The 22,152-nt window shown below is 43.6% G+C and overlaps 1 protein-coding gene across 1 annotated transcript in view; it reads left to right on the top strand.

Annotated features, from left to right (window-relative positions):
* The window catches only part of LOXHD1 (lipoxygenase homology PLAT domains 1), a 929,469-nt gene that overhangs the window by 545,564 nt on the left and 361,753 nt on the right, over positions 1-22,152 (top strand). The window contains exons 27-29 of the mRNA XM_069218871.1: positions 1,405-1,538; positions 5,387-5,547; positions 7,122-7,226. Coding sequence (XP_069074972.1) covers positions 1,405-1,538; positions 5,387-5,547; positions 7,122-7,226 — 400 coding nt within the window. The remainder of the gene's footprint in view (positions 1-1,404; positions 1,539-5,386; positions 5,548-7,121; positions 7,227-22,152) is intronic.

Raw genomic sequence — 22,152 nt, 5'->3', positions numbered from 1 at the left:
GTACAGCATGGCCACTCTGCTGTACAGCAAGGCTAAAACATATTGACAAAGCTAAAATCTCTTGCGTAGGCAGACCTTTTGACTTTGCCAATGCTTGTTATTTATTTCCCCACCTCAAACCTCTCCATTGCTGTCCTCTTCACCCCCTGCCCCCTGTATTCACTTCTCCCCCAGTTGCTCTCCCAGCTCCTCCCTTGCTCCCCACCACTCTAGCATGGCGAATCCAAAAAACAACATATGTTTTTTTTTAGGGCTGCAGTTGCATTTTCTGCCAAGCCACTGTGTTTTTCAAAATATTTTTTGCACCCTTTTAAATTCTTGAACGGTAAATAAACAAGTAATTAAAACTGCAGCCCTGCCATGCAATATGCAGTGTTGTTGCCAATGCTGCACAGCACTGGGAAAAATTATGACATTTTGTTGATGCTGCACAGCATCAGCAAATAACCTTGACAAATCCAATAAGTGGAAAAGGTGGGATTTATTGGCTTTGCCAACTTTCGTTTGTTTGTTTAGTGCCTGATTTACTGTAATCTTGATTGTAGGCAGAGCCATAGAGACATTTTGGTTGAATAACATGGTCTATTAATTGTTTGCATCAGCAAAATATAAATCCTTTCCTGATCCTGGTCTCTGTAGCACACAATTGAATGGCATTTTCGTGGAAACATTTCATGACTTACTGAAATTTCCTGAAGCTGTGAATACTGTCTCCAATCATTTGTTTAAATAGTTTAGTTTTTTCATTATTTCTCAATTTACAATAAACTTGTATTGGCTGTTTTTAACTCCTTTTCCTAGAAAACTATGACGTTTGTCTGCACCATAAACTACAGTAGCTTATGCATATGTTTAGGCTTTTTATGGGCATTATTCTGTTGAGTTAAAGAGAATCTCTCAGCATGAATCCGGAGACTGGTGATTGTTGTAAGGAGAACGTCAGGAATGTCAATACACCCCGACAGCACACTGTTTAACTTCTTGCTACTGAGGGGTCCCTCTGGAGAATATCACGCCTGCCTGAAAAGTGTATCTTTGGTTGGTTGGTGAAGCCACTACTGTGGGTTTAATTGTTCCAAAATTGTGGGATGCAAGTGAGAAATAGTCATGCCCGGAGCTTGAGGGGCAATTGTAATTGCAGCTTGTACATGACTTAAAAGCTGCGTTTTTCCGTTTAGCGGGTAGGGTTTCATGCAATGAATATAACTACTTGAAGAGCTATTGGAATGGAAAAAAAACTATCCAAAAATTGTTACCAAATTGGGGTTATTATTCAATTATTTAAAAAAGCACATATGATAATGCTCAGTTGTAACCCTTTTACATTGAGTTTGGGGATGTTGAGCTTGGTGTCTTCCAATCCGGCTATGAACATTGTGTAACTCTATTTCTTCACATCTGCAGGAAGATGTGTTCATTATCAAAGCAATTGAACTTGGGGCACTGAAGAAGCTTCGTATCCGTCATGATAACTCCGGTGGAAATGCTGCCTGGTTTCTTGACAGAGTGGAGATTGTAGATCTGAAAGATGACACTAGGTAAATACTGTTGCCATCAAACAATGTTTTCAATTAGCATGACTGAAGATAGAAGTACGACAAAATAGGAGTAGGGCATCACACCTTTGAATGTCTCACTAGGGCCAGATCAGTTGCCAGGATGGTCTCACCTATGGCAGATGCCACAAGCTGCCATAAAATATAAAAACCTTGCTCTCACCGATACATACGTCACTCACTGAAAATGCAGCATCTTTGACTATCTAGTTCTGATTGGCTTTTTATTGTTATCAAAAACAGAACAACAAAACATGGGGGCAATGCTTTCCTCACCATAAATGACTCCCAATCATGCAATCTCTACTCTGTGAACTTTTCTACGTTTTGAGCATGTCTGATTGAAAAGCATGCTAGACACAAACTACTCATCATCATGGACGCCATAGAGGTCATTTACCAACAACTTGGCAGTCACTCTGCTTCAAATACAATCAGTATAATTATTTGACTGAATGATTCCCACAATGGGTCTCTAGACTATCAACCACCAGAACGCCTCCACCTTAAGGTCTCAGCTGCCTTCAAACACCAGCACTTCTGCTTTCCTAGGACTGGATTTACACACAATTGTGGTCCTTTGGTACGCGTCATTTGGACCCCAGCGCCCCAATGACAACCCAGATAATTTTGTCTGCTCATTTTCTTCTCACCTTAACTTAAAGATAGCCAGATTTATGAGGAGATAAAAAAAAAGTAATACTTCATCAAACCTTAATAAAGAATTACAAGAGCTTTCTTCAAGTTCTCCAACCTTCTCACCCCCACAAGAGTCTGTGCTCAGAACCAAAGCAATCCTTTATGCTTATCCCCTCTGTTAGAGAATCCCTGGATATTATCACCATTTCGATCCACAGGCTAGCCAAATCAGATACCTGAATAAAAATTAATGAAAAAAACAACTAATTCACTGATAACAGAGAGGAATATAGGGGACTTGAACTTTTCTGGATTAAGATTGGTTACTTAAAAAGCAAATAATCATGATGCATCAATCAGCACAGCCTAAAAAGGTGCATTTGTAGATCTAAATTGCTGAGCTCCAACAGCACCATAGGTAATGAAGACAAATGGCACATTTAATACTGAGTTAACCAAACCCAAGAGCACCTTGAAACAAATCACGTCTTCAGAAGACCTTTGCAACCCCTGCATATTTTCTTACTGGGTAATATAAAAGATAGCAATATTATCTAAGCACCCAATATCACCCTGTGCTCTTCAACCAGCTTCCAACTGGTCTCCTTTCTCACATCATGCTATACAGTGATGTTATAGATGTAAAAAAACAGCAGGCAGTTCCTCCTCACTGCAGCACCCCATTGTAGCATCACTCCGGCGATTTGACTAACTTGTTTCAGATAGCATCACATTCATCAACAAATCAAGGCTAACTCCACTGTCCAATGCCTGTAGGAAGATGCGTTCATTATCAAAGCAACTGAACTTGGAGCACTGAAGAAGCTTTGTAACTGAAAATTCAAATTCTAAGACATGCACCTGTTATGTTTTAAATAAGACACAGATTACGTTGCAATCATCCTCTGAGAATCCACCCCTTGAGAAATCCAGCAAAACATACCAGTCATCCTCATCCTTATACTGCTGGACTTATCAGTCGTCTTTGATACAGATGATCACCACATTCTCCTCAGCAGGACAATAGTCTGGCTCTCTGTCTTCATCTGTGTGGCTGTGTTTTGCTTTACTCTTGACTGAGCCAAGATATACACACTGAAAAGAGTCAAAAAGATTCTCTGGAATGCACTTCTTAATCTGAAGAAGACATTTATTATAGCTTTTTGAAAGGTTTGTGAAGGAAGGTTTGAATAGTAAAAAGTGTAATTTCAAAATGTGCAACAACAATGTAAGACCATGTATAAAGAATCTTCAATCTATAAACAGCAAATATATACATGTAAAGATATAAACACTTATGTTGATATATAGTTATATATTCATATCAATGCAAACCAAATAATTAATAAAAATTCATCACCGTAGGGTCTATCAGATGCTTCATCTTTCTCATGCCAGCAAGAAGATGACCCCGTTCAACTGCGAGAAAGAGATCCTCAACCTCACTGGAAAAATGTCAGGCATTTGAGGTCCAATCCTGACCAAGGTCTTGGAATTCATCGTTACTGAGCAGGGCCACCTTTTTATAGCTTAAACAACCATGGAAAGCGCCTTCTAGAAGATCCCCCCTCTCAGATGGAAATATTCAAAAATTCTGGCTAGTTTACGTAAACCTTGAAAGGGATGCGTCGGGAGCTGGCCACCTTCCCAAGGCATGCCTCCCAAAGTCAAACCGTTCTCTTGCCTATGATAAACACTAGCTTGTTACGGTCTTATCGTACTGACTGCTTACCTCCTACATATCGTGTACCAGTCCTAGCTCTTCGGTGAGAAGGAAAACACGCAGAAGTAGAAAAACACATTGCATAACATGTTTGCATGGAAAAATACTTTAACGTGGTGGTGAAGCTAAGCTGAATACAAAATGGAGTCTATAACCAGTGACCACTAAAGTGACAATAGGCAGCTAAGCCAGGTGCAAAGCGGTGTGACACGACATCAGTGGTCAATACTCAAATAATACTACAGGCTGAAGTTATTACTCACATCCAAAGAGAAGTGGAATTGGCCAAATCTGATTTCAGAGTCAGTCCATGAAGTTCCTCAGGGGTCAGCTCTGCCTTATTCTTTCTACAATATATGCCTAAAGATGGTATTTGAAATCAACACAAGTTTGTGGCTTGAACACAGAATGTATGCTGATGACATCCATATATTCGAGCATCAGCGTGGTAAATGCAAATGATCTCTCCTCCTCACCTGTTGTTGGGTGTCTTCAAGAAATCAGAGGTTGGATGGTTCAAACGTAAATCCTTCATTTCACTTTAGTAGGGTGATTTGATGAGAACATTTAACTTTTCCACAAGACTTGAAATACACCTAACCCTGTTTCTGGCTTTTAGTCTCCAAGTCTCCGTGGTCAGGGCTGGCTTTCTGCAAAGGGTCCACCTTGCAAAGTTATTTTATTTTGTTCTGCTTATTACCCTGGCCAACAAACCAGCAAGGCCTATTTCAGTCAGAAACCACATGATCCTTTAAAGGGAGCATTCAAGACACTGCAATAACATAACATTATTTTGTCATGAAGAGCTCACACACAGAGCCCTGCATGGCAAAGACTGTTTATTCCATAAGGCTGAGGTCACCAAACAAACGCACACACCTGTAAAACAGCGTGGGACTTCAAACACCATACTCCTAAAAGTTCAAAATTTCCACCCGCATAGTGTCTCTGAAGCTTTTCTTTCTACATAGGTCTCCATAGGTCTGCCTCTTTTATACTCCAATTTAGGAAAGAGCTGAACATGCACATACAAGATCATAAATCAGGATACAGTAGCAGTCCACTCTTGCTCTTAGAAATAACCTACTCATTGTATCACGTTTACTGTGTCTTCCCCTTTTTATCTTGTACAGGTGTCTGTTACCGACAGGCTAGGTTTGCACTGTATCAATACCACATACATGCAAGCATCCATTCATACATTGTTGGCTCTGATATTGTGTCTACTCCCTCCTATAAGCTCTTTGTGAAGAACACGCATTTTTAAATTTAGAAAAATCCTCAACTTTACTTTTCCTAAATATATATGACAAGCATCACAAACGACAAGTAAATATATACATATAAACAGATTTACAGATTGGATGTTCCTTGCAGAAGCAGTGTAAAATTACTAGGTGCTTAGTTTGTGTTACCACATGTTAAACTCCACATGTGTAATTTCCTCTTCACATATTCTGTCATATAGGTACTTTTTTCCATGCCAGCGCTGGCTAGCGGTTGATGAAGATGATGGCCAAATTGCCAGACAGTTGGTGCCAGTGGATGAAGCCTTCATGAAGAAGGGCGATGACGAAGATGATGATGATGACGAGCAACCTATTGCCACACTTGGCCTGGAGCAGAAAGGTCTGCACTCAGTTTATATTTCCGCACAGCATTGTTATGCTTACTTAAAAATTCATGAATTACACTGATTTGAAAGCAGTCATAGTTCTGTTTGCAAAGCTTCTGTACTGCGAGACCGGTTGTACATCAAAATATCAAAAGACAAAATTAAAAAATATCGACCTGCAACAATATTGAATGCAGATTGCCACTATCTCCTCAAAGTATGTATATATACGTATACAAATTTACTATTCTTAAATCCACATCTATGTGCCCTGACAGCATGTGCAGCTGTGTGGCTGTATATACATATGCTTAACATTCTCCTGCTGCTTAGTGTTTGCAAGTTGTTTTTCTTCGAAAAAAAGTCTCTTGCGTTACGAGATGTGGGGTGGTTCCTCCTCTCAGCGTGCATTGCGCATGAGCACCAACTCCATTTTAGATTGTTTTTTTCCACCCTCTGGTTCACTCGTGCACTTAGAGGGCACCAAGATGACTGAGTTTCCACATGCCCATCCTGTCAATGTCCTTATTGATCTCTCTGGGCATGTTCGAGCTCCATTATCATCCAAGGATTGGAAACCACTGAAACCTTGAGGACCGTTGCCATCACCAAGCTCTGTTTCGCTGCTTAGCCCCTTTTGGGTGGCCCAGCACACTTTCAGTCTCTTCATCACCTGAGAATGCAGCACAAGAAATGGAATTGACACCATTCCATTTGTGTCTGCAATGTCACACAAAATAGCTGTAGACTGATCAACAAGGGGTGTGCAACCTTTACCTGTCACTGACCACAGCAATGCCACTTTCTCCTCATTTCTTGCATTCCGGCGGAAGATGATGCTCTAGTACAGGAGGCAACGCCACTGGGTGCACAGCATCATGCTTCAGCAGGACTTGTCTGCACCCTGGAGAGGAAGATCACCTCAGCACCCAGCTGCAGGAGGAAGGTGACCCCTTGAGGCTTACCTCTCGCAATGGTTGTCCATCCCCTACCCGCTGCTGTTCTGGTGATATATATATGATCATCATATTCAATGGATACAAAGTTAAGTAAATCTGGACTTACATTTATCTACTTACCTCGATTATATATTGTAGTCAGTATCCTGCACTTAATATTGTTTTGCACTTCGATATTAAAAGCTTAATTTTTCTGTAGAACACTAAACTGTGCTTTACTGTGGGACCAAAATGCATCCCTCTTTTATTGCATTCCCCTTCCGAGGGAACATTACTTTGCAGTCAGGCCATTTGAACTGGGACCAGGAAACCAGGGTCTAAGGGAGAACAGGGAGGCTCAACATGTCATTATTGTTGTTGTTGTTGTTGTTATTATCACTATCATCATGATTATTATCATCTTTAATAATAACAATGATTATAATAATCATAGTTGGTAGCATTACTGTATCCATATCTTCTTAGTTTATGTTTGCTCCCTGGAAGTAATGTTTACAGACTGTAGACGTAAACGGTAGATGTAGTAATTTTAGGGAGTGTGTGAGTGTCAAAAAATGGTCAATAACTCTGCTCTTGACCTGTTCAAAGATTGCAAGCATGTACTCAGACTGGTTTCTGCTCTTTCACAGCAAAGTCCACAACTTACACCGTGAAGGTGAAGACAGGCGATAAGAAGAACTCTGGGACCGATGCTAATGTGCACCTTATTCTGTACGGAGAGAAAGATGACACCGGTAAGAACAATGTACATGGTTATTATGTGGTACACATTAGTCAAACTGAATGTACATTGTACTAACTTCCCAAGAAGGGTGTTTGTGTATGGTGGGGAGTATGAGAACATAAGGCCTGACTCAGAAAGAGTGGTTGAGTAACAACTTGTTCTCTTTGGTTTTCTTCTTGGGGAAACATCTTGGTGAAGCCTCTACCGCTATAACCCAGTACTATTCAGGGTTAGCCCAAGTCCTTTGATATGAGGAAATAAACAGCTGTTTCAGAGGTGGCAAACTACCTGCACGTTTTGCTGTTCACCATCTTTATCCAGGGGAAAGGTGGCTGAAGTGCCCACAACCTATCTCATATACAGAGATTTACTCAAATATAAAATGTCATGATTTCACATGTCAGTAGATCCATTTACAAGTGCAAATTTAAATAATGAGTATAAAAAAGTAGGACTGTAATTTACGCACATTAATGTCACTTGAGTGTGCAAACCTGACACCCTGGATTATAAAAATTCTCACTGTAAATATTTGATTGATTTTATAACAAGTCTTTCTCCAGTACTGCATCTTTCATAGATCTACATATACATAAACACACATACATATTTATATCCTTATGCATTAGCCATATACGCTATATTAGGAATAACCTGTTATCTCCATAGCCTATCTACATCGTTTCCCTTAAAAAAGAACCAAAGTTCACTCTAACCAATCAGATGAGAGCACCCTCTAGAACCTCCCCCACAGAGGCTGAAGCCCTCAGATTTTTTACTGCACGTTCTGTGGATAAAAGTGTACATTGTATAGATGTGGCACACACATGACAGCAAGACAGCATGCAAAGTGGATATGTTTGCTGGGACCAGTGAGGACCATTTTGATTGGCCTCTGTTTGTCATGACACATGATGAAGGATGGATAGAGATTCCCTTGGACAGGGGAAGTGTATTGCTTGCATTTCTGAAGCAAGGGGATGGAGACCCAGAGAGTGAAGTGAGGGAGGATGGAAACAGTGTTACCCTTAGAAACTTTGTGATGGCCTTTTAGCAAGGGGTTGCTGATTATATTTTCTTGAGCACTGTCATTTGGTAGATGGCTGTGGAGAGGAAGTGACTCAGGAGATTCTGTTGCTAAAGGTGGTGAATTTCTTAGACGACAGGACCTGTACTTGTGTCTGTCCTAGATTGATACTTCAGAGAGTCTGATGACAGCCAAGCACAGTCTTCACACTTCATTGTGCCCACGTTTTGGACACATGCTTGGAGACAACATTATAAGTACCTGCAATGAGAGCCAGGACCTTGCAGAAAGGTTATGTCTGTTCTGCAACCAGAAAATAGCATTTGAAAGAGAACCACCTAAAACCATTTCAATGACCATAGACAGTAGCTCCAGATTCCATATCTGGAAAATACGTTTTAAAGTGGAACCCAACCACCCACCTTTGTACCAGTTCCAAGTTCTTCTTCACTAAGTGAAACTTGCACCTATGTTTAACATCGCCTAATGGGGGTACCACCCTAAACACGGGAAGCACTGTAGAGCTAGGAATTTGGCATCAGAGCAAGCGCAGCATTTCGGTGTACGCGAGGGGGTGAGATTAAGTCCTAAATCTAATACCTATCTAATTGTGTAGCATTTTGCAAACGTTGTAATATTAAAAGTAGTTCATTTTCTAAAAAGACAAGCATTGTGCTGGACAGTGATTTATTGGGACATGTTACTTGATTGTACTGAGTTTTAGCCCCTCACACTTCCTTCCTGAGTAGCCTTTGGCTTCTTGATCTCTTTACCCTGAGAGTCAAGTGTAAAGGGGCGTACTTGTCCCAGTTTCCAGAGCCATAATAGGACAGACGCTGGGACGCCAATGGCAAGCACCCTCAACCACCCTGGTTCAGGACCCTTAGTCCCTATATGTCCTTGTCCTTCAACCCAAATAGCAATTTGTTTATTAATAACTGGAATTATCAGAACTGTCCCAACCAGTTGCATGGCAATGCAATGTTTGGCCAATAGTAACCCAATAGCCACCAACTGTCTAATTGATTCTAATTGATTTTGGTAAGTCTCTATCCCAGCCTAGGAGCACCAATATCGGTTCACAACTGAGCTGCAGTCCACCTATTCTCTCCAGTTCCCTGAACATTGACCCCCAGAAGCGCTGCACCCCAGCATAGGCCCAGGACATGTGAAAAAAGCCCCCTTGTTCTTCACCACACCTGGGACAATTAGTACTGGTGCGTAATCTATATCCATAGAGTCTGAGTGGAGTGTAATATACTCTGTTTAGGTACTTAAAGTGTATCAGACGATGCCTGCTGTTCAAAGAGACCGTACGAGTCAAAGAACAGCAGTAGCGCCACTGGTCATCTGTTAGCTGCAACCCCAAATCCCCCTGCCACTCCAGCCTTGCTTTCGTCAGCACATGTATATGTGTCATTTGTATATGTGCATATAAACAGGACACCAATCGCTGGGTTGGTCATTCATTACCACCGCAGACAAGGCCTGCATATCTGGGGGCTCCCGCATGTCCTCCCCCTGTCGCGTGGGCTCTCATTATCCTAAATGAGACTACTGGATTTCTAGGCAGCAGGATCGATAACGGTGTGGGGGACTGAGTCTGACCCACGTGTAAGGAACTCTGTCACCTTAAATCCGGTTTTTGCTCCGGCTAACTAGCAGTGCCTCATTTCTCCCACGGGGAAGAAATGATTAGGCAGCCGAGCGCATGACATCTTTGGAACTTCTCAGGGAAGTCGTGGTCACTCAGATCCAAACCAACTCTCTCATTTACAATATGATCTCATATACAAATGACAAAGACAGTATAAGTTTTATATAATGTTTTAATAAAACAACTGTATTTTAGATAATAAGGCGTGAGCCGCAATAACCAGAACAATACAACATAGTAGGATTGAAATAGTCACCAGGAGAGTAAAACATAAGAATAAAGCTATCATATTTCCTAACAGTTTCTACACTCCCTCTGCTTGTTTTATTTAGAGCACAGCATGTTAAGCTTCTAGCTTGCCTTTCTGAATCACCGGGGAGACATAAGCCCTCATACCTGAGCAAAGGCCTGTGATCTGGTTCAGCATCTGCAACGAGGCAGTCAGCGTCTAGCTGTGGGTCTCTGGTCGAAATCTCCCTCTTGCATGTATTGGTACAAGGAAGTGATTTTATAACTAACATGTCATTGTGATCACAAAATGTCCCTACGCAGGAATGCCAAATCTAAACTCCTACCACGTCTATCGGCAATGTACCAGACTGTATCCTTGACTGAAGCACTGAGTGAATATGTTATGAAGAACTCCAGTGCTGAAGTAGGCAAAACAGTGTGATATGAATAAAAAACAACACCGTATAACTGGCTATTTGAAAAATAACAGTACGAAGCCTAATAAAAAGCATTTAGAGCAAAGTGCACAGAGGCTCTAAGCTGTCAGCAAATGAATAAAATACATTCAGGGCAAAGTGCACAAAGGCCTAAAGCCTGAAGCTAATGCGCAAAATATACGTAAAACTAACCACACTACACCCTCCCCTTGTCGGTAGCAAGTGGTTCCAATAACATAAAAACATGCCCCAAACATAAAGAATATATTTTGACAAGGTAAGAAGACAACAAAGTCATAAATTTAGGAAACATGTGACGATAAAGCCAAATTCAATATAGTGTCAATTTTGCTGAAGAAAAAAATCCAATTGTCAGACTGAAGCAATAGAACGTAGGAGCTCCTCCACTTCGATATATGTTAATATCGGAAGATCCACGCCACAAAGTACCATGGAGCAGGTGTGTTCCAAAGCCCCAAAACCATTCAGGGCGGCACCCCGTGCAGGGCCAATGAAAGAGACAATACCATCTTCCTCCAGGAAGGGAATCTCATAAACCGCCTCACGAAGCAAACGCAACCGTAGTGCACAAGTCTGGGAATGAGCCCTAATCGGGAACATCAACAGATCAGGATCGACCACTGGAGGGCGCTGCAGTGAGAGACAAAAAGCCAGTGCATGTTCAAACGAGCACCAAAGGCATCGAAACACGGGTTGCACACAATCCAAAACCGGTCTGAATGACAGAGACCAGTCACACTCCAAATGGCCCAGGAGTGTAGCTCCAAAATGCTGCATCATGCGTTCACGACACAGCTACGCTGACGGGAGCAGCAATATAGGATCTCGTCGTGGCGGGACAGCCATTGCGAAAAAATAGCAACAATAGCAAGACTCCAGCCAACAAAGCCAAAGTAATCGGGAAACCCCCAAAAATGCTTCCGAAAATAGAGTGTATAGCCGAAGGTATCAAACCGAATATGGAAGAGAAGGTGTGAGCGAAACCAACACCAACGGCTTTGAAAAAATGAGCAATACCAGCAGTGATGGATGCATTGAATATACGTCCCACAAGTTCACCGAAGTGACTTGGAAAGTTAGTATTCAAAAGGGACTGTATCTCCGCCGATGACCTTGCCACCTGAAGTGCGTAGGTCTCGCTAGCAGATGTAAGGGCCACATGCTTTTGAAACAATAAAGCTTTCAGCCAACTCAACTTGTCGAAATCAACCTTGGAAGTAGCAATATGAGGCCAGATGTCCGCTACCTCCCTAATTTGAGTGGGGGGAAACAACACATTCCCGCAGCACGTAACGGCCTTGTTGACAACGACAACGTAAACTATTCCGGCACGCATGCCACAGCAGCGTTCGCTGTTAAGAACAATGTAACTGCCGTTAGAAAGCACCTGGAAAGTGTTTTTAATAACCGGGACTGGAACACCCTTTAAATAACAAGCTAAGTTAGCAATCGAAGCGTTACACGCTCTGTGCAAGGACAGCTGTTTACAAACCATGGAATGGCTGACAGAAGCTTCGCATTCGCTACCGCTAAGAAAAACCTCCCTCAAACCATTAACACATCTGTATTGAAAGGGAAGCTCCCACACCTCGTGTATGTAACTGTCTACAAAACGTTGATGACACTGATTAGTGTCTACAGCCCATAATAACCACCCGCCCGGATGTAACGAGGAAGTGTTAAGCGTACCATTCTGGACCCAATGCGTAAATTCACTAAAAGTAGCATTCGCATAGTGCTGCCAGTTGTTTAATTTGGAAGGGACAGGTATACTAGGCAAAGTCAACTCTCAAATCGTCGCCAAGCCCAAACAGCTAGTCTGTTGTACCGTGTCATTGAGGAAAATCATCTGCACAGGGATAAGACATGCTCTAAATAATGTATCCCTGCCTTGCATCTGCCAATTTTTCGTACCCCAAACACTTTTCAAGTGAACAGTCTTTAACCAGTATTCATATCCCTCGACCGAAAGTTTAGATACAAACAAATTTGAATATAGTAATTTAGTATCGGTCAATAAAATTTGCTTATTAGAATACGGTGCAACTTTAAAATAGTAAGACTTAGCATTCCGCTGATCATGCCCAGAAAAATATGCAAATTTATCATAATACGTTTTTGAACTCCCTTGTGGAGGAGTCGAGCAATGTTCCCATTGCACATAATTAAATATGGACTTAGGGCTACTAGCTTTATGAATAAAGTGGTGTCCATAATAGTGATTATCTCTAAATTGGTAAGCATCTTCATCGTCATAGACAGTATAATATTGCAAATCTGTTAGCATAGAATCTACTGTCTTCACATCCCAATCATCAGAAACAATGCCTGGTATAACAATATCATTCCTTGATATTTTGAGGACATACGGTATTTGAATAAATTCAGTGGGACCATATATATCAAACATTACTTTATCCCATACAATCCCATCCGGAATCGGTATTGCAGAAATGTTCACATTGGACAAGTCTCTTCGAACCATATGAGACGAAAAATGTGGTCTCAACACAGTCTCCACGTGCTCAATGTCAGATCGATCAGGAAGAAAATGACCATGAATTACTAGAAAAAAAGTAACCACAAATCCCAACCATAAAAAAAGAGTCATTACAGCCATAAAAAGCCACAAATAGTTCCAAGGAAAAACAAAATATGTACGTTTAAGCCAACTCAGCAGCTTACGTGGACCTCGGACAGAAGACATCGAGGACGAGGAGCTGGACACTGCTTCATCAGCGTCGTTGAAGCAGCCAGAGGCAGTTCTTGCAAAAGGTGCAATTGCAAACAAAGCAGCAGATGGAGGCTCTCTCCTAGGCACGCTATAAACCACATGTTCAGAAACATCAGTAGAACGTACAGCAACTTGATCAAAAGATTCCATATTAATCGTTGTCTGTGGAACAATCGCAAGATCATCTTCCACCCTCCCCAAGCTCGGAGAGGAAACAGCGTCGGTGTAAATCACCTGCAGCGGGACTTCTTCCCCAGTAGTGAGAGGGATGCCGGAACTACTGGGTGTCCCTCTTGGTCTGCTGTGCAGAATCGTCCACATGTTGTAACTTAACATTATCAATAGAAACAAAGCGATTTCCTTTGGCCCCTTGCAGCGGCGGTAAAATCACAGTTCTCGTGCCGCTCACCCCTAACACAGGGACAGGTGCTCGATAAGAAGGACCAAATTCTTTCTTTACTGCGACCTTTTCACACACTAGATCCCCAATCCTGGGTATCCAACCAGTAGGTGTTACTGGCTCATCCTTAATTCCTGAGGAGGCAGCACTTGCAGAAGAGATATCTTCACGGAATTGTTGTAAATCCTGCAAAACAGTGACACGATCATTTATGTCAAAGGGCGTAACTGCCGCCTCCACACCAGGACCATCTAGATCAGGAACATACATTTGTGTTCCAAACAGGCACTCATATGAAGTACGACCCCCCAGTGACCGTCTAGGCAAGTTATTAAGTGCTCTCTGTACTCCATATAGGTGGGCTAGCCAACTACGACCCGTACCTATAACCCTGGCCGTTAAGGATTGCTTTAAATCACGATTTAAACGCTCCACGACAGAATTTTCCTCGGGATGAAATGGAGACGAGAATTGGAGTTGGACCCCCAACGAACCCATGGTGTCCCTGAATGCCTTAGAGGCAAAAGCAGGGCCCTGGTCTGAATGAAAAGCCGCAACCGCAAATGTATCGACAAAGATGCGCAAATCTTTAATAACAGTCCGAGCGTCAGCCGAGCGTTGTGGCCATACCCACACAAATCTGGAGCACGAATCTACAGCAACCAATATATATTTGTATGCACTATCTGGTGTCAGCGGACCACAATGGTCCAAGTACACACACTGTAACGGTTTGTTTGAAATTAGAAGGGGCGTCTGCTGCGGGCGTCTAGCCGACGATGCTTTAATTTGTTGACAGACGTCACAACAAAGGACATACTGCTTCGTCTCTTTATAGAGACCAGGCCACCAGTAACGAGCCTGTAAAAGTGAAATCGTGGCAGCCACACCAGCATGTGCAGATGCCACCCCCTCAAGTGCTGCAGAAATTAATCGAGGTCTCTCAATTCTATTGGGTACTTCACGTACCCCAATGCCTGGAATATTAACAACAGCATTTAGCGCACTACTCAAGCAGTAACTATATTTAGAAGGAAACCCTTTAGGAAACGGCGTGCCATCAGCCGTAGCTTTTATGGCAGCCGAAATCTCTGTGTCTGGTTTGGAACTCGAACGAGTCACTGCGGCCACAGTGGCGACAGCCACTGCCGACTTTGCGGCTTCATCAGCCAAAGTATTCCCAGCAACGTGTATTCCAACACGCTGGTGTCCAAGTGTATGCACAACATGGACCTTAGGAAGCGTTTCTTTCAGATCCGCAACCTTACCCCACAACAATCTATGTTTAATGGTGTTGCCTTTAGAATCCCTGAACCCATTCAACTTCCAATAGTGCAGATATTCATTGAAAGACTGAACACAGTAGTAGGAGTCACAGACCAGCAAGGTCAAAATCGCCGGATCCGCGTGCTCCAACGCTAACAATAGAGCTTTGAGCTCAGCCAGCTGTGCCGTGCAATCTCCCAAGGTTTTAGTATAAGTATGTCGGGGGCAGAACACTTACCCCTCCATAGTGCCGCTCACCACTGCACATGCAGCAGAATACTGTTGTTTAGTCCCAACCGCTGGTTGCGCAGAGCCATCGGTATACATGACCACTTGATATTGGTCAATAGGCAATGTGCCAGCAGGAACTGGGTACTCTACTCTATTTCATATTGAAGAAATTCTTGAGTCTGCAGTTTAGGGTCAAATATGTAATCTACATCAGTGGCTGTCAAAGACGTAGCCCATTGTATCCATCGCGGGTGTAAAGCTTTCGAATTAGGAACACTCGCTTTTGTAACAGCCTCTAAGGCCGGAATCGGGGAAACGAAAATGATGCGTTGGCCCTGGGCAAGCGGTCTTTCTTTAATCACAGCCATCTGTACTGCAGTGAGTATTTTCTCAGTCTGTGCAAATCGTTGTTCTGCAACAGAATACAAGTGGGACTTGTATGCAATCGGGACTGTCTCACCCTCATTAAAGGTGACATACGTAAACCCAACAGCCCCAGGTATCACCCTGATGACTAAATGTGTCTTATTGTCCCGTGTGTGTAAGTGTTTAACCGCTAAGAGATCAGTCTGCAACTCTCGCAGTATGTGTGTATGCTCAATCGTCCAAAATGTACTCGAAAAATTCGGGCGAATCAGTTCGTATAAGGGTTTTATACGCGTATCATAATCAGGAATGTAAGTTCTGCCAAAATTCAGAAACCCCAACAATGACTGAAGCTTCCGAACCGTATTAGGAGGCTGCAATAAAGCACATTTCTCCCAAAAATGTGGCGCTAGGCTCTTGCCCTCACTCGACAACTCATATTCCAGGAAAATGACGCTGAGGAAGGCAATCTTTGATTTCTTAAAATTAAACTTATAGCCAATATCAGCAAACCCCACAACAATGCGCGATACGCGCCTTAGATGTTGCAGAATCTCATTGTCTGTCAGATATATGTCATCAACATATGATAACGCTTCAGGGTCCAACTCGTGCAGCATTTCAGTCACACGAGCCGAAAACAGTCCTGGGCTATTCTTATACCCCTGAGGCAAACGACCAAAAATTTTCTGAGAGCCAAACGCACTGAAACTGGTATAGTCCCGACTTTCGGGCGCTATATTTTGGCAGAAAAATCCATTCGAGATATCCAACGTTGTTTTGTATTTCTTACGCATTATATTGTTCATAAGCGCTGCGCTATGTGAATTCTGTATTGCATATGTGCGTGTGTGACTATTCAAATGCTGTAATCCACCACTATCCTATATGAATGGTCTGGTTTAGCAACCGGAAATAAGGGATTATTCATCGGCGAGACACAGGGCTCAATTACACCCTGGTACTCCAATTGTGTAAGAATTTTCCAAACCGATGCCCTTGCCTCAAATTTAATAGGATACTGCGGCTGTGGCTGAGGTGTGCCCTTTATTGGAATTACATGATAAGGTGATTGTCTATCCCACCCCACATTATTTCTATATAGGGCGGGAGCCTGTGCTAGAGCCCATGTTTTACCATAGGACTCCGCTAGCTCTCTCTGAACAAGTGGTGAGAAGGAAGGTACAATAACATCCTCCCCAACCGGACAGTCGCGAACAAAGTCAGGTGGCCAATCCTGTTCAGCCAACAGAACATCATATGATTTTACCACATGGTCCCAAAAGATGGCGTGTACAATGCGGTCAATGTCCCCTTCTAATCGTAGAGTCACTTGATATACTCTATCAGGATCAGAGACTCGCATGTCTGCCGTTTCGACTTGTATGAAGTCATCAGTTGCTTTCACCTCCAGATGCTCTAGAAGACTGCGGTGAACTATTGTGACCTCTGCTGCGCTGTCTAACAGTGCTAACGCCCATGTCTTGTTCGTCAAGAGAACTCTCTTCTAGAGCGGCATGTCTAACTGAGACTGCTGCCACTTTTTTCTATTTTAAATTGCTGTTTTTGTTGCAGCGGTTTCTCTTCTTGTTTAACAGAAACCTCCGCCGAGCGTTGTGAATCCTGTCTCAGTTTCACGTACTCCGTCCTCCGCTCTGACCGCCCACCTCTCTCACTTCTCTTCTCTGAGGAGTCCTGAAAGGAACGAGATTGGCATGTATCAGTATATTGATATCTATCAGGCGTCTTCAAAGTATCCCTATTCCTGAGATTATACCTATTCTGCGGGGTCTCCGGTTGCGGAGACTGTCCCCCATCTTTTTTAGGTGTTTGCTGTTTCTTTTCCCAGCGCTTTTTTGTACCCTCAGGTTGCTGTTGCTTAGCATTATCTTTATTATTTTTACCCTGCAATTGGGGTTTCTGCGGTCTAGCCCCTAGGCTATCGCGACTAATACTTGAATATGTCTCAGCTATTATTTGCGGAAGTTCCCGCTCTTGATTAATCTGCAGAACATCCCGAAGACGCATTCGCACGGCTAGTGCTACTGCCTCTCCCTTGAGATTACTCAAAATAATAGAAGAAACTGCAGCAAAATTGCCCATTAACTGCATGCCCAAATCTAAGGCAGGGGCAGCCCCATATTCATCTTGAATTTGTTTAAGCACTTCCGGTAAATTAGCTAAAGTCGGTGTACTGTGTGCTGTAGTGTAGAGCGCGGCAAACACCGTGCCCCAAGTATTACAAAGGTCCACCGTTTATCCTGAGGTCCCGTGTGGGGAAATACTGCTTCCAGCATATTAATTGTTTGCGCCAGCCAAAATGGAGTCTCCTCACGTTTAGCCGGCACCTTGCCCATAACTGAGTGTACAGTGGCCGGATTGATTCCCAGAACCACTGCTTGTGGGTGCGCCGGAGCAGCACGCGCTGCATTAGTATTTAATGTCTGCATCACAAACTGAACCAGTCTTCTGTATGTTGTAGCTAAGTCTATATATAAACGACACACATCAGCCACTGCCAAATTTGCAACCGCAGGATATGGTGTGTAAGTAGCCAATAAAGGCCAGGTCGGACCATCATTACTCAACGGACCTAACCTCACTTGTGCTACTGTATGTGGGAGGGCGCCATCAAGCCAATTATGGTGTTCTTGATAAGATAGAGGTATCTCTAAGTAAGCGTAAGCCCGGTATTGTCCAGGGACATTCGCAACAGTGTATTCGTGAAAAGTATTTGTACCCCCATCAACTGCTGGAAATGCGACCCAAGAATAAAAAAGTTCTGTCCTATAGGCTGCATGGGCATCCACCACAAAAGGGACTGGACCCTCCTGGACTGTTAGTCCATGTGCAATCAGATGTCCTGTGAGCGGGTGACGCATATTGATTGCTATATTCACTACATTAGGATTCGCCATTTGCAAAAAATAGCTCTAGGTCAGAGAAGGCACACCAATATCGGGGTTTTTCCTTTCAAAGTTCAAGCTTGAACAACCAACCACTAAGCAATAGGACGTACCTATCCCGTGGTGGCGGAAACCCTCAGCCCCACGGACGTCTCCGCGTACGGAACCGAGGAGTCAAAATATATATGAGACCGAGAGAGTCAGTCTGACCCAAACATTAGAGCCAGACCAATCGTTGGCGGCGCCATGTCGCGTGGGTTCTCATTATCCTAAATGAGACTACTGGATTTCTAGGCAGCAGGATCGATAACGGTGTGGGGGACTGAGTCTGACCCATGTGTAAGGAACTGTGTCACCCTAAATCCGGTTTTTGCTCCGGCTAACTAGCAGTGCCTCATTTCTCCCACGGGGAAGAAATGATTAGGCAGCAGAGCGCATGACATCTTTGGAACTTCTCAGGGAAGTCGTGGTCACTCAGATCCAAACCAACTCTCTCATTTACAATATGATCTCATATACAAATGACAAAGACAGTATAAGTTTTATATAATGTTTTAATAAAACGACTGTATTTTAGATAATAAGGCGTGAGCCGCAATAACCAGAACAATACAACATAGTAGGATTGAAATAGTCACCAGGAGAGTAAAACATAAGAATAAAGCTATCATATTTCCTAACAGTTTCTACTCTCCCTCTGCTTGTTTTATTTAGAGCACAGCATGTTAAGCTTCTAGCTTGCCTTTCCGAATCACCGGGGAGACATAAGCCCTCATACCTGAGCAAAGGCCTGTGATCTGGTTCAGCATCTGCAACGAGGCAGTCCGCGTCTAGCTGTGGGTCTCTGGTCGGAATCTCCCTCTTGCATGTATTGGGACAAGGAAGTGATTTTATAACTAACATGTCATCGTGATCACAAAATGTCCCTACGCAGGAATGCCAAATCTAAACTCCTACCACGTCTGTCGGCAATGTACCAGACTGTATCCTTGACTGAAGCACAGAGTGAATATGTTATGAAGAACTCCAGTGCTGAAGTAGGCAAAACAGTGTGATATGAATAAAAAACAACACCGTAGAACTGGCTATTTGAAAAATAACAGTACGAAGCCTAATAAAAAGCATTTAGAGCAAAGTGCACAGAGGCTCTAAGCTGTCAGCAAATGAATAAAATACATTCAGGGCAAAGTGCACAAAGGCCTAAAGCCTGAAGCTAATGCGCAAAATATACGTAAAACTAACCACACTACACCCCAAGAGCGCTGCCATAGCATGCCTTACCCTCTAATACTCGTATCAGAGCAATACAGTTGGCCCGTTAGCTTACTCCTCTATCATATCCCATTTCTTCATAATACCCTCCTCAAACAAATCCCTTATGGTGGTGATATTCAGAGTGCGCATAGCTTGTATTAAACTTTTATCGCGCCATAACTCAAACCAAGCGCACCACTCCAGGGGCCCATGTGGAGAGTACAGCAGGGCCAGTCCTTGTCTATGTAGCAGTCCGTGCCAGGCCCGCGTAGCAGAGTTCAAAGACGCAAACTCTTCATAGCGCCTATTCGGAACATGAAATATTCTACTCTGCAACGGCACTGGGGATGATAGTTTACGCTCTATTTTTAAAAACAGAGTGTCACAAGACCCGTGGATCCAGGTATGAGCAACTGCCGCATGGGCGACCATTCAGTAGTTCTCCAAGTCTGGAGCATTGAGTCCACCCAGCTCGTAGGGAAGAGTCAGGGTGCGCCATTTTACTTGTGGCTGTTTACCTGCCCATGCTAATTTAATAAGTAACACTCTCAAAGCTGTGAAATATGCCTTCGGCAGCAACATAGGGATGCTCTGAAAGAGGAACAAAAACCGAGGGAGCACCACCATTTTCATGAGAGCTATGCGACCCATCAAAGACGGCGGGAGTCTGATCCACCTCTCCGCGTCACCTGTTAGTGTCTTGAGTGCAGCGTCAAAATTATCGGCCGTCACTACTTTGAGATCCATATGGACTCTAATACCCAGGTACCGAACCAACCTTACCTCCCACCTGAGAGGGAACCCCACGTCTACCTGTACAGTCACCGGTGTCAGGGGGAACATAATGGATTTGCTCCAGTTAACCTTAAGAATGTGCCATACCTCGCAATTTCCCGGAGAACCAGAGGAACATTTTGCTGCGGGTCCTTGATATATAATAATGTGTTGTCCTCATAAGCCGAAAGCACGAGAGTATGATTCTGAAAGCGAAGGCCACGATGCCCATGGTATTCCCTCAAGGCACACGCCGGGGGCTCTTCCACGAGCGCATACAAAAGGGGGGACATCTTGTCTTTGAGTCTGCAATCGCTTATCTATATACATACAGCACAATACCAACAGTTGAAACCCAAAACTCCCCCCAAACTCCACCCCCCAACCAGAGCAAGGAATACCCCAACACGCCTGCCTGACATCTACCTCCCCACCCACCCTATCGCCCCTCCTAAAGTAGACTACCCCTTTTATGTCTATAGGTGTTACACACTCTCAGGTGGATGTTGCCCAGCCACTTCGTACCTCTCCTATGCATCTGCCACCTATAATTTGCGACAGACAAACTATTGTGTATAAGAATGATTCATGTCAGCAAAAAAAAACCTCTCCTACTGTTGTCATAGACTGCTAAATAACCTACCTCACTGACATTTACTAGTAGTGTATCAGTTCTGCGGCCCACCATCATCATTCACTCAATCAAATAGAGGACAGTTGCATATTCTCTGCCACAGTAACACTATAAATGTTCCCCTCAGGCTATTAAATGTATATATATGATTGAAAAAACAACAGTCTAGGAATCAGTATCATCCATTCCGCTGCCTCCTTTATCTGCTGCTCTGCGTTTCACGAATTGGGCTAGCTTTTTGTGATCTGTAAAGAATAACGGTTCCCGTCCACCCTTAGTTTAGCTGGGTACAGCATGCGATATTCCAAGTGTAGTTCTCTTAGTTGTTTTTTCCCAGCGATGAACTGCCGTCTCTCCTCCTGCACCTGCATTGTGAAGTTCGTATAAAGGGAGATCACCATGCCCTCATGCTGTAAGGTCTTTAGTTCCCTGGCCCGGCGCAAGGTTGCGTCACGGCCCCTATAGTTCATCAGTCTCGCTATAATGGGGCGCGCGGAGCACCTAAAGGCAGACCGTTCGCCAAGGAATGATGGGCCCTCTCCACCACAAAGAGATCAGAAAAGGTGGTTTGTTCTAGCAGCGTCCTAGCAGCTGCACCAGCAAGTGTTTGATGAAGCCTTCCATGTTGTCTATTGCAATGGACTCTGCGACCCCCACTATGCACAAGTTTGTCCTCCGGGACCTGGCCTCCAAATCGTCCACCTTACTTTGTAAGGAGATTAACTCTTTATTCAGCCTAGCATGACCAGTGGCCAGCTCCGCCTGACCATCCTTCCCCTCGGATACTCGCCTCTCCGATTGGTCGACTCGCTCTGCATGCTTATCCAGGCGCTCAGTCATTCTGTCCATGCGGTAGGAGAGGGAATCTATTTTACTATCAATCTGGGTCAAGCTATGCTGCATCGCCACCAAGATTTGTCTCAAGTCTTGTTCCTCTCCTGAGGACACGTCAGATCCCCCCACCAGGCCAGGCTCCGCACCATCACTTGCAGGGCTGC

Source organism: Pleurodeles waltl, chromosome 1_1 (genome assembly GCF_031143425.1).
Source record: "Pleurodeles waltl isolate 20211129_DDA chromosome 1_1, aPleWal1.hap1.20221129, whole genome shotgun sequence".
Classification (NCBI taxonomy): domain Eukaryota; kingdom Metazoa; phylum Chordata; class Amphibia; order Caudata; family Salamandridae; genus Pleurodeles; species Pleurodeles waltl.
Note: the sequence above shows the minus strand (reverse complement) of the source record. Positions and strands in the feature narration are given on the sequence as shown.